Genomic DNA, 12,153 nt, shown 5'->3' on the forward strand with positions numbered 1-12,153 from the left:
TTAAAAATAAGAGGAAATAGAAAAAGTCATAAAAAATAAAAAAAATAAAAAATATTTGGTTGATCATATTCCAGCTTAAAAAACCTCGATGTTGGTGTTAATTGTTTCATAATTGAGAGAGGAATTCAGTGGAAGTTGTGTTTTTTTTTTTTACATGTCATAAAAATAAGTCGAGGTTTGTAAATTTTTTTATCCAATTAGTTTTTTTAAGAATGATTATAGGATTGTTATTTTTATTTTTTTTGGTTTTGACATGATTTTGTTGAGTTTTTGTGATATTTTTAGGGTATTTTAAATAAATAAGGTTGAAAAGTTTTTAGGTTTTCAAAACTTAAATCTTGATTTTTTAATAAAAAAAAATCTACTAAAAGATGATATGTTCTCTGCTTGATAAGCACCGTCGGTAAATCATACATTTACAGGGGGCATCTTACTAATTGAGGGAATAAAGATTAAAAAACAATATTTTTTAATCTTTATTCAAATAATATATTTATTTTAATTTTTTGAACATAGTGTATAAAACGATCTAAATACAAAAAAACAAAAATAAAAAAACTTTTACAAGCATTGCTGGACGGAACTTCCAAACACGTACTGAGTAGAGCCCACTCTGGTCCTCCAAATTTTAGATTTTCATAATTTTAACTCGTGCTGCAGGTTTGGTTATGCCATCCCACGTATTTTCAATCTGATCATATGTTTTACATCCGTCTACTTGTAAGTGTGCACGTGCCGACATATGTCAGGCATTATATTATATTATAAAAAATTGAATTAACTTTTTACTGTCTTTTACCGTGGCTGCTTACTTCAGCGGAGTCTATCCCTTCTTTTCTTTTTTTTTCAAATCATTGAAAAAATTATTTAGCTACGATCATTATTTTGTTTTTTCAATGTTGGCATTAATTTAATATTTATAATTTATTACAGTTTGTGTATTATGAAATATAATTAAGAAAACACCCTAAGATTAAATCAAAGCTTAAAATTATAAATATAATTTAATTTTATCAATTAAAAACAATTAAAACAATAAAAACCAAAAATACTACATTTTGCCTATTTATTGTTCAAGATACATGTAAAACTATAGCTTGGCCCAAGTAGGTTTTTTTTTTTTTATCCCTGTGTTTTGAGGCTTTTATGTTTAAGTTCTAAATTTTAATTTTTATGCATTTTAGTCCTTAAATTTAAGAGAGAAAAAAACATAGAAAAAAGAATAAGAAAAGTGAAAGTGTTGATCATGTTCCGGCTTCAAAAAACTCGATGTTGGTGTTAATTGTTTCTAATTGAGAGAGGAGTTTTTTTTAGACATATCATAAAAAGTAGATAGAAACTTGAAATTTTTTTTATCCAATTAGTTTTTTTTAGAATGATTATAGGATTGTTATTATTATTATTTTGGTTTTGACATGATTTTATTGAGGTTTTGTAGTTCAAGATAAACTTAATTGAGTCAAGTTTTATTTTATCAAACCAAATCTCACACTAGACTAAGTATTGACTATCATAAAACTAAACCCAAAACAATTAAGCTAAGCCCACAAGCTTAGTTGAAACTTCTTTTACATTTTTTTTTCCTTATCTATTTGAACCCGTGCAGTCACATACAAAGTAATGTTAGAGATAAATTTTCAAGGATTTAAATTCATGCGGGTGAGAATTATGTGAGAATTAATGGGCAAAATCAATAAATTTTATGATGTTTGGTAAATAATTTATAACATAATTATTTTATGGACTCTCTTTGAATGAAAAAATAAATACAGTGAAATTATAGAAATCTTAAATAGAAATATATATATTTTTTACAAATCATAATTTTTCTGGGTGTTTTTTTCAAAGAAAATTCAAAAAATAAAGAATAAAATATTATTAATTATTCTTCTATTACCATAATATTTTTTTTTTTTGAGAAAATCACTTGGCATTGCTCAAGCCGAAATTCCTATTCAGGCCTGTGCAGTGTCCATTGCATGGTGGGAAGACAAGAAGCAACCCAATGTAATAAAGTAGCAGCAGTACGTATTTTTTTTTTTTTGTTGGAATATAATGAATTTAATAGACTTCAACAAACTTTATGTTAACTTGTCACAAGATGGGGTGGTGGCGCAGTTGGCTAGCGCGTAGGTCTCATAGCTAAAAGAGTTATCCTGAGGTCGAGAGTTCGAGCCTCTCTCACCCCATGTAATGTTTTTTTTTCCAAAAAAAAAGAAGACAACAACAGACAACTGCTCTTATTTATATCCGGTATTAAAACTCTATAATTCGGCTTTTCATCCATGAGCCCATGGATTTGAGATGCATTTGTCCATATGCATGTAAACAGGACAAAATATTATATTCAGTAAGCTGGAATATGGAAAACAATATTTTATCACGCAGGCCTTCTGTTATTACCAGCTCTCTTCCTAATTATTTACCTGTAAGAAAGGATGTTCCTGCGTTGAATTGACATGGATGTGGATGTGGATGGTAACGACACGACCATTTTCGTTGAGTCTTTTTTTAGCATTCTACACATGGAAATATTCTCTTCTCTGATAGACATCATATACTCCAATTGGACCTCTACTTTGTATCATTGCGAGCAGAGTTTTCTTCACAAAAAATGGCTTCGGATCCTGGGGGTGTTTAAGCTCACAGTGGATTTTTTTTTTTAAAAAAAAAACAAACTTAAAAATATATTTAAATATTTTTTTAAGATTTTTTATCTTATTTTTAACATCAATGCATTAAAATCATCTTAAAATATTTAAAAAATTCATTTAATGTTTTTTCAAATAAAAAATAATTTTTAAAAATACCTGAAAACAGAAATGTAAGTTGTTAGAAACACCTTCTTATTACAATAATAATACTTAAAGTTACCGTTTGTTTTTCCGCAGAATAGAACAAAAATCTACGTTAACAGAGGCAATTAAAAGGGAAAAAAAGGAAAAAATAATAATTAGAAACTCAAGTATGAAGTAATATAAGAATTTCTTTGCAGTGTAGGATATTTTGGAGCTTAACTCGACACCTCCCCTCGTAAAAATCTTTAGATAGAGACCTGATAGATCTATAGCTAATTGCATATTATCATTACTGCTATTTTAACCTTTCTCCTTTCGCTTTAAACCTCTCCATGACTTCAGGTGCGTTGACAAAGAACCATGTGCCAGGCCAAAGTTTTTTTAATGAATTTTTTCTGTTAAAGGGCCAAAATTGTTATTTTATGTATCTATCTAAAGTGACTTGCTGGATTAAAGTATGCTATCAAGATGGAATTTTGCAGTTGGATCATTCTAAAGTCATTTGCTTCGAGGGGAATATTTTGATGCAAACTTGAATGATTATCATGATTGAAACAGGAACTATTATGAACTAGAAGAGGCTACGTGTGATAATAGTGACGCCTGGAATCTCAAAAGAAAATGTTATCACTCTTTTAATCCTCTAGTAAATCATAAATTAGCTATTATAATATTGAGAAACGAATTAATTAGCCCCCTCGTTTCAAAAACTAATGTTTAGTCATTTTTGTCTGTTTTATGTTTTTTTCAATTTATTTTAATTACGTTTTAAATTGTTAAAAAGGAAAAAATAGATATCATTGAATGATTGATGAGAGAAAGAAAACATTTTTTGAGATGAATTAATATTAAATTAAGCAAGGTTAGTAATGGCCAAGGGACTGATAATTAATTTTTGAAATGAAGAGGACTAATTAAATTATTTCTTGAGAATAGAGAGACTAATTGATAATTTACTCCTCATGATGTGCCCTCTCGACATTTTCTAGGTTGAGCATCATCGAGCCTATAAATACTCGAAGGCTTCGCATTGAGTTAATAAGATAAAAAAATATGGTAGTTGAATATCTTCCTTGTTATTCATGGCAAAGTACGTACAATCCCATAGAAGAAGTAGGCCTATTTTTTCGAAACACAGATCAATTAGGCAGCTATCCCGAGGACTCTTCTTTATGCGTATCTTTTGAAGGTTTCTCTGATATCTCCTCTCCTATCCCAATTTCTCCAGTTTCTCTAGGTTTCCCCCCCCATGTTGATGATTTGCCTGTCCCCATGTCCCATCCAGAGGAACAGAAATATTCCCTAATTCCGGAGTCTAATATTACTTTTGATGATCCATTGATGGTAAGAGAATTTGAGGATATAAATGATTGGTTGGCTAGTGAGAACAGTGGTGCTCTGCAAAACTTTCCTGGAGATGATGCAGGGAGCCTGCTTGTCTCTCCACCATCGATGGAGACATCTATAGACACACTGACGACTCAAACATCCTTGGTTCTGCCCGGTATGGGAATGGAATTTGATAGCCAATTGATGATTCTCCATCTGCTCAAGGCTTATGGAGAGGCTGCGGAGATGGAGATGAAAGAGTTAGCAGAAAAAATTATGAGTCGGTTAAAAGAGATGGCATGCCCTATTGGTTCAACCCTGGAGCGACTTGCTTATTATTTGATTCAAGCACGGGAAGGGGAAGTGGACTTTCTATGGCAAGAAGCAAGCAAGAATTATGAGGCTGCCTTTAAAGCATTCTATCAGATATTTCCCTACGGGAGGTTTGCTCATTTTACTGCCAATTCTGTAATACTAGAAGCCATCCCTGAAGAAGCTGACATAGTGCACATAGTTGACTTTGACATTGGTCAGGGTGTGCAATGGCCTCCACTGATCGAAACACTTGCGAGGCGAGGCAAAAGAATGGTGAGATTGACTGCAATAAAATGGGAGGAGGAAGAGGATTGCATTGGTTTTGGTTCCTCGAGGAGGTTTGAGGAGACGAAATTGCGCTTATATGAACACGCACAAACATTTGGTTTGAGATTGAAAGTGGAGGAGATGGACATGGAGGGTTTGGTCAGTGAGATGAAGAAGACAAAGAAAAGAGGTGGAAGAGGGGAATGGTTAGCCTTCAATTGCACGGTGGGTCTCCCTCACATGGGGAAAGGCAGGAGTGCCAGGAGTCTTGGGGAGTTTCTAAGGTTAGCCAAAGATTCGATCACCCTCAATACTGATTGTGGTAGTGGTACTAGGGGAACTATAACTATTGCAGATGGGATTGGTTGGGGCATGGAAATGAAGGAGCAGAAAGGATACGGCTCTGTTTTTGCAGGGCAGCTGGTTCAGTTCATGGCCTTGATAGAATCAATGGACTGTCATTTCCCTGACCATCTAAGAGAAGCAAGAATAGCCATGGAATGCGTGTTTTTGATACCTTATGTTTCTTCTTCTTTTGGCTTGCAAATGTGGGATGATATTGCTAAAGAAAGCAGGGCACTCTCAGAGGTAGGGTTGGTGGCCTGGGAAATGAGAAAAGATAATCTTCTAGAGGCCAGGGAATTGATCAGAGAAACAGAAAGCTTCTACTGTGTGAACATCGAAGGAGTGAAGGAGAACCAAATGGTACTGAGCTACATGGAAGTTCCTCTGGTGAAGGTTTCAAGCTGGACATAAATGGAGGACACAAAACGAAGTACATACTTACCCAGAGGACACTGTAAAGGAATCAAATATTCATCATCTGCTCACAGAATTTTATAATTCTATTCACCATGTATAAAACAAAATTGACATGAATCCAATTCTTCATCGTTTATTTCAATTGATTAATCAGTGATGATGGCGTCGGCTATCTTTTTCTTAGCCAAACAGAAAAACAAAGTTCGTGGTATGAGGTTGTTTCAGCAGAATTTGTGGTGAAATTTCCTGGTGTTATTAATCGGTTGCAGCATTGCAATGACAACATGCATGAGCTATTGTACACGACTTTATATGGGCCCGTTTGTGCAGCATAAAAACACCACAGCATTTCCCCAAGTTTTTTTATTTGATATATTCTTCTTTTTTACACAGCTTTTGGACACTTTTCTTCATTCTAGTCTTATTTTGAGTTTTTTAAATTGATAATATAAAAGTTAATAAATTGGTGTTAATATTTGATTTAAAATCAAATTAGTTACACAAATATTATCGTTAGACAAAGCTTTTAACATGTAAAGAATTCTTTTTATAATACAAATTGGTCACTAAAGAATATATCTAATCACTGAATTTGAATGTTCATTTTCTTAATATATCAATATTTAATTCTTTATATATATATATATATATAAACATGGCAACGCGTGGGTCATGAATATAATAGCCAATAAGGCTATAAATTAAATAGCCTCAATACACCTTTGTTTATGTGTTTTAAAAGAGTTTTTGAAAAAATTTAATTTTTTTTTATTTTTTTATTAACTTCAAATTAATATATTTTTAATGTTTTTAAATTATTTTGATATACTGATATTAAAAATAATTTTTAAAAAATAAAAAAATATTATTAATATACATTTTAATATAAAAAATTATTTAAAAAATAATCGTAACCACGTGGCTTTTAAGCAATTATATTCTATACGCGTGCTTCTCAGGTACTGTTTACTTGTAATTGGCAAATACTGTTTCTCAAGTTTGTTCCTTTACCTCAGATAATGTTATCCAAAAATCTTTGAATTATTAAAAGAGAAAGATCAACTGTGGAAACAATCATGCAACTGCGCTGCTTCTGTTTTTGGCCTGTTTATGAAGCTCATATTCTAACGGTTCTTGCGGGGAATTTCTTTGAAGATGAGCTCAGCTTCACCTGATCACGCCTGATTAGAATGAGCGGAAGCATTCAGTTTAGAGAAGCTGCCAAGCATAAGAAGAGGACCCCAACAGCAACTTGTAATAATGGAATACAAACGTCAACATCTGTACTGTAAGCACGTCCCTTTCCCCGCCGTCATGGACTCTTGCGAATGTGATTATTCGTGATGAAACAATGAGTTGAATTTGATGCTTTAGGAACCTTACTATAGGCCATGTCTGCATCTGGGAGGAACGACAGCAAGAGCCAGAACTGAGGCCAGAAGCCTTACAGGCTGTTTGAAAATCAATATTCATTTCAATTTTATTCAAATCCCATGCATGTTTGGAAAGATATCTTATCAGAATAATTGAATTCGACTTTTTAAAAAGTCTTTAACGGAATTCACGCATTGAAATTGCAGCTGATGAGCTGTGATTGACTCGAACTTGGCTTTTATTTTAACGTTACCACATATATTACCTCATCTATCCTTAAAAATTGTTGCTGTTACTGATCTGCCCTCCCTCTCTCCCCCTCCCTCTCTCCCCCTCCCTCTCTCTCGCTCTCGCTCTCACATGGAAAAGGAAATGGCAGTCCTGTTTTTTCTTTTTGTTTTGTTAGAGTTACTTGTAGATTATTTTAGTAATTTTTATTTAAAAATAATTTTTTATTTTTTAAATATTATTTTTAATATTAATATTAAAAAATAATATAAATCATATCTTAAAAAATTATTTAAAAATTTAAACTATTGAATTGAATTGAATTTATTTTTTAATATGATATCTAAATTTTGGTGACCAAGTAATTATAAATTTAAATTTTATTATTTTTATTTATTTTATAAAAACTAAATACAAGGTAGTATCAATCTATATAAATTTCAAGTTTAAAAAAATTCCGTTTAAAAAATTGTGTTAAAAAATAATATAAATTATATCTTGAAATTTTATTTACAAACTTAAATTATTTTATTGAATTGATTCTTTAATAATTAATACATTAAAATAATTTAAAAAAAAAATTAAACAAGTAATTTTTTTAAAATTATTTTAAAATATTTTTAAAATATAGAAACATGAGTAATCAAAATACATGTGGTATTAATATTAACGTGGGCTGAACCCATTAGCTAGTTTTGATCACACGATTCAAGACAGTAGCTAGACACTGAAGCAAGGCAAGTTCAGAGATGGACCTCCATGCAAGAAAAAAAAAAAAAATTGATCCGTTTCAGGGAAATCTCATAAAAATCCTACCTTTCTAGCTATGCTACTGATTCTTATGTTAGAAGAAATGATGGTTTTTATACGTGTATGAATGATAATATGGTAAAATGATAAAAAAAAAAAATAGTATCTATTAGTAATTTTCCAATTTCAGAATTTTTAAAAATTCCATCACTTCAAAATTTTATTCAAAACAAAAGAATTCTGTCACTAAATCAAATCAATTCAAGAATCTGTTACTTAAAAATCAATTCATTCAATTCTTAAAACAATTGGATCCAAAAAAAGCTGTTAGACCTCAGTCCAAAGAGAATACCCATTTTCTTGGGCTAGAATATCTTAGCCCATAATTCCTAGCAAAAGATGCCCAGTATTTCGGGCCCGTTTCTTGTTGCCCTGTCGAAAGCACGGATAGATTAGTCCTTTCGTTGATTGTTGAGAAAGAATTATAAATATACCCGAGGTTTCAGTAGGGGTGTCTTGGATTATTAATATGGTTTTTTTAAAAGTTTTTTTTTAAATATATTAAAATAATATTTTTTATTTTTTAAAATTTATTTTTCACATCCTACATCAAAACAATATAAAAAATCAATTTTAAGTAATTTTTTTTCTTGAATTTTAGCAAAGCTCTGTTGGGTCCACCCTCCAAGATGGTGGCGACATATCCAGTCTTATTTTCCATTCTCAGAGTCAAATACTCAAATGTCTGTCTACACACACACACACACACATATTAGTTTATTATATGGGGCCTTGACAAGCTTCTCAACCCGTGAACCTTTGCAACGATGCACCTGGAAATGCTCATGTTAATTATAATCGGGAAAGCATCCACGATCCAATCTGCATCCACGATCCAATCTATCTTCCCTCTCTTTCGTGAACGCGTTATGTGCTATAAATAGCTTCTTCTCAACACGGCATGGGCTAGGGCTAGGCATTGCCAGATGTGGTGGTTCTGTCTTACTTGACTCGCCGTATCTTTTTAATCTGGTTAATGTATTTGAAAATTTGAGTCCAATCAAGCCAGCATGAAGACTAGTTCTACATCCCTGGAGTAGCCTCTCAGAACCTTGCTAAAGACCAAAGATTTACGTTTTCTTTATCGAAAATAGAAAATGCTGAAAAGTTCAAAAAAAAAAAAAAAAGATTCAATGTCTCTGCTTGAAAAGCTCGTACGGCGTTTTCTTATCGCTCCCGGAGGTTACCCTGTCATTTTAGACAGGAAACAGGATTTCGTGCCCCCAATCCACGTCATGAGCATGATGACTCTACCCGTAAACAACACTCATAAAAACTCAGGAGCAAGTAATCGTACGTACGTGGTCCAGCCCTGGCCAGCCTTGTGCCCTTGCGGTGGTGCGATCCTGGGTCCAGCCTCTAATACCACCATGAATGTGTATGTAGTAGCTAACTAGTTAGAATACAAAACCACATGATGCACAATTTTATTGATTGCCACAGGTCATAATGATCCAAGCACATGTAGATAAACAAATTTAAGTGTCATTGTTAAGTAGTTGGACTATCAATTTTTCTTGTCGCGTCTGCCGACCTTTTAGTTTTTACACCGCTAATTCACCATTCCAATGAACTTTAATTTTATATACCTAATTTAATTTTATATACTCAATTTATACTGTGTTTTAAAGTATTTGTTGTTTGCAGTTATATCAAAATAATATTTTTTAATTTTTAAAAGTTATTGTTAACATCAACACATCAAAATATCTAAAAAATAAAAAATAATGATTTAAAATAAAAAATAAAAAAATTTAATTTTTTTTAAAAATACTTTAAAAATATAAAAATAAACATCACAATTTACTACTTCCAAGAAAAAAAATACTTTAAAATAATTTTTTATAGTCAAGCACCAATATTAGCCATTTCCATCTCAGACAAAACGATAGAAAGATCCCCTCTCCTTGTTAGAATTGTTATGTGCAGCAATCATGGAAAAAACATTTATAATTTACTCTGAAAAAAGAGTATCATTAAATAAATTACATTAATCATTAATAAAATAATGTAATTCATATGTTATTACCATTAGTGTTATAATTTATGGCTAAATTATTTCACTATTTATGTATATAAATAAAAATATATCTTAGAAAATAAAATAAAAAAGTTAAAGAGTGTAAAAAAAAAACATAAGAAAAAAAAGATTGGTTACCAAGAACAATAATCTTGCTTCTTTATATAGCAGTATGTATAAGAACAATAAAAGTAGAGTTAAGTGGATATAATCTTGCTTATTTTTTTCATCTTTAATAATATTAATTTTTTTTATAAATACAGATAATTTATTAAATTATATTAAATATTATGTTAATATATTTAATTTTAAATAAATAATTATCTCGTTGAAAATTCCAACACTCCTAACACTGATCAAATACCTATAGCATTTAAAGGATGGGTAATTCGATCTTAGTACTTAGGGTCTCTATCTTCCCAAAACATTTTCAAATGGATTATACGTAGAAACCAGAAAATTAAGTTTTCGCAATGCATCAGAAGGGTCGCTGTATCTTGCAAGAGCAGATTTAAATAAATAATGTAAAAGAATTCTGTCAGGTCTCATAATTGATATTACAGAACCTGCAAGAAGAAGGTTTCCACTCTCCATACATAATTAATGGCCGCTATGCAACTCAAGATAAATCATGCCCAATGAAGATCATAAATCCTTTTCAACCAGTTCGAAGAATCTATATCATATTCCTCGATCCCCCAACTTCAGTGCTTATCTTCGAAGCCATGATTCCCCATGATATGCTACCTTTTGATATATATATAGTCTCATCATTTAGATCATGCTTCATGGATGCAGTATACAATATTATAGGTGAATGTATCTTGTAACTCACTCTCTCCTCGGCCTTTTCTTTTCTTTATGTCTGGATTCCTGGGTGTACACTACTGCAAACATAAGTGATCAAACTGAAGCTGGTCCACTTGGCAAACATGTAAAAATACTATGAGACAATCATTAATTTGTCATCACACAATTATCAACATCTCTACTCAACATATATGGCTGAATGATTGAAGTGTATGAAACTGTGCACAGATACACGCACCCACACAGCTGGATATACGCACAAGTGCAGACTACGTGGTTTTTTATGCACATTGCATTGTTTTTTTTTTCAAGTGAGCTGCCTTGTGCTTGCCGGACCTGAACTAATTCAGGATTTAAGAGGAACTCTTTAATTTACACAGCAGATATTTTTTAATCGCAATATATATATATATATATATATTGAATAAAAAAATTTAAAATTTTTCAAAAATATCTTTTTAATCACAAAAACACACACTCAAAGTTGAATGTGCCACAAGCTTTAGATTTGGCCACTCGATCAAGGGTGATAACATTTCATTAAGTTAATTTGAGATGAAGCTAGAATTACTGATTGAACGTGATACATGATCTTTCTATGTTGTAGTTTATAAAATCAGCTCATTTATCATTATTCAACTCTACTTAAATTATAAATAAAACAATTTACCCTTTTCTTTTTGAAAGAAATTGAGAGTACAGATAAACTAACCACGCACCCGCTTAATAAAATTATCGTGTTTATTTTTTGTACTAGAAAAACACCCGCCAAACCTCCATGCCATGACCAAAATTCTATATATATCTGGAGATGATGCTAAATATCAGATATAAATAGGGCGAGACTCTTGTTTCAAAACCATATCATTGTTTTCTTTTGATTACAAAGATCGATGGACATTTAGGGTACGAAGAATGGATATAGAAATAGACTTACCATGTTATAAAATATTTATTTTGGGAATTAGCATTTTTAACATTCTTTTGGGATTTAATGTGTGCTATCCAAAATACTATAGAAATAGGTACATGGAATTATTTAGACAAATTAAAGGCAATACCTTTAATTAGTTCCTAAAATCTATAGATATAAGCATTTCAACCAAAAGTATTTATGGTAGATAATACCTCTAGGCTGAGACCTAAGTACCAACGTTAAATTAATTTCCAATAAATAAATAAATAACCAAAAATTTCTTTCTTTAAAAAATATTATTCTAGGCAAGACACCAACTCAATAATTTCCTGCCCTACGCTCTCGCAAAACTGAGCGTAGAAACGATGTATAAGAAATAAAGAATGATGCCTTACCATTGACAAATTCACATGATAAACAGATAATATATCCAGATTCTTGAAATTAATCAAATATAAACTGAGGAATGTGCTCAGCAATGTCCACGGACACATGCAACCGCAGCGCTTGGAATCGCTCAATCA

General features: G+C 31.5%; 1 protein-coding gene and 1 non-coding gene across 2 annotated transcripts; both read left to right on the forward strand.

Moving 5' to 3' along the window:
* Nucleotides 1–2,103: 2,103 nt before the first annotated feature.
* Nucleotides 2,104–2,189, forward strand: TRNAM-CAU (transfer RNA methionine (anticodon CAU)). The gene is given in 2 exon segments: nt 2,104–2,141; nt 2,154–2,189. It is a non-coding gene; the product is annotated as a tRNA-Met (tRNA).
* Nucleotides 2,190–3,851: 1,662 nt separating this feature from the next.
* Nucleotides 3,852–5,465, forward strand: LOC105111453 (nodulation-signaling pathway 2 protein-like). The gene has a single exon (XM_011006813.1). The coding sequence runs from the start codon at nt 3,852–3,854 to the stop codon at nt 5,463–5,465; it is 1,614 nt and encodes a 537-aa protein (XP_011005115.1).
* The last annotated feature ends 6,688 nt before the right edge of the window (nt 5,466–12,153 follow it).

Source organism: Populus euphratica, unplaced genomic scaffold, assembly GCF_000495115.2.
Source record: "Populus euphratica unplaced genomic scaffold, PopEup_1.0 scaffold3.1, whole genome shotgun sequence".
Classification (NCBI taxonomy): Eukaryota; Viridiplantae; Streptophyta; class Magnoliopsida; order Malpighiales; family Salicaceae; genus Populus; species Populus euphratica.

What these genes read in the sequence shown, in the direction of transcription:
- LOC105111453 (XM_011006813.1), top strand. Translation starts at nt 3,852, where the DNA reads ATGGTAGTTGAATATCTTCCTTGTTATTCATGGCAAAGTACGTACAAT.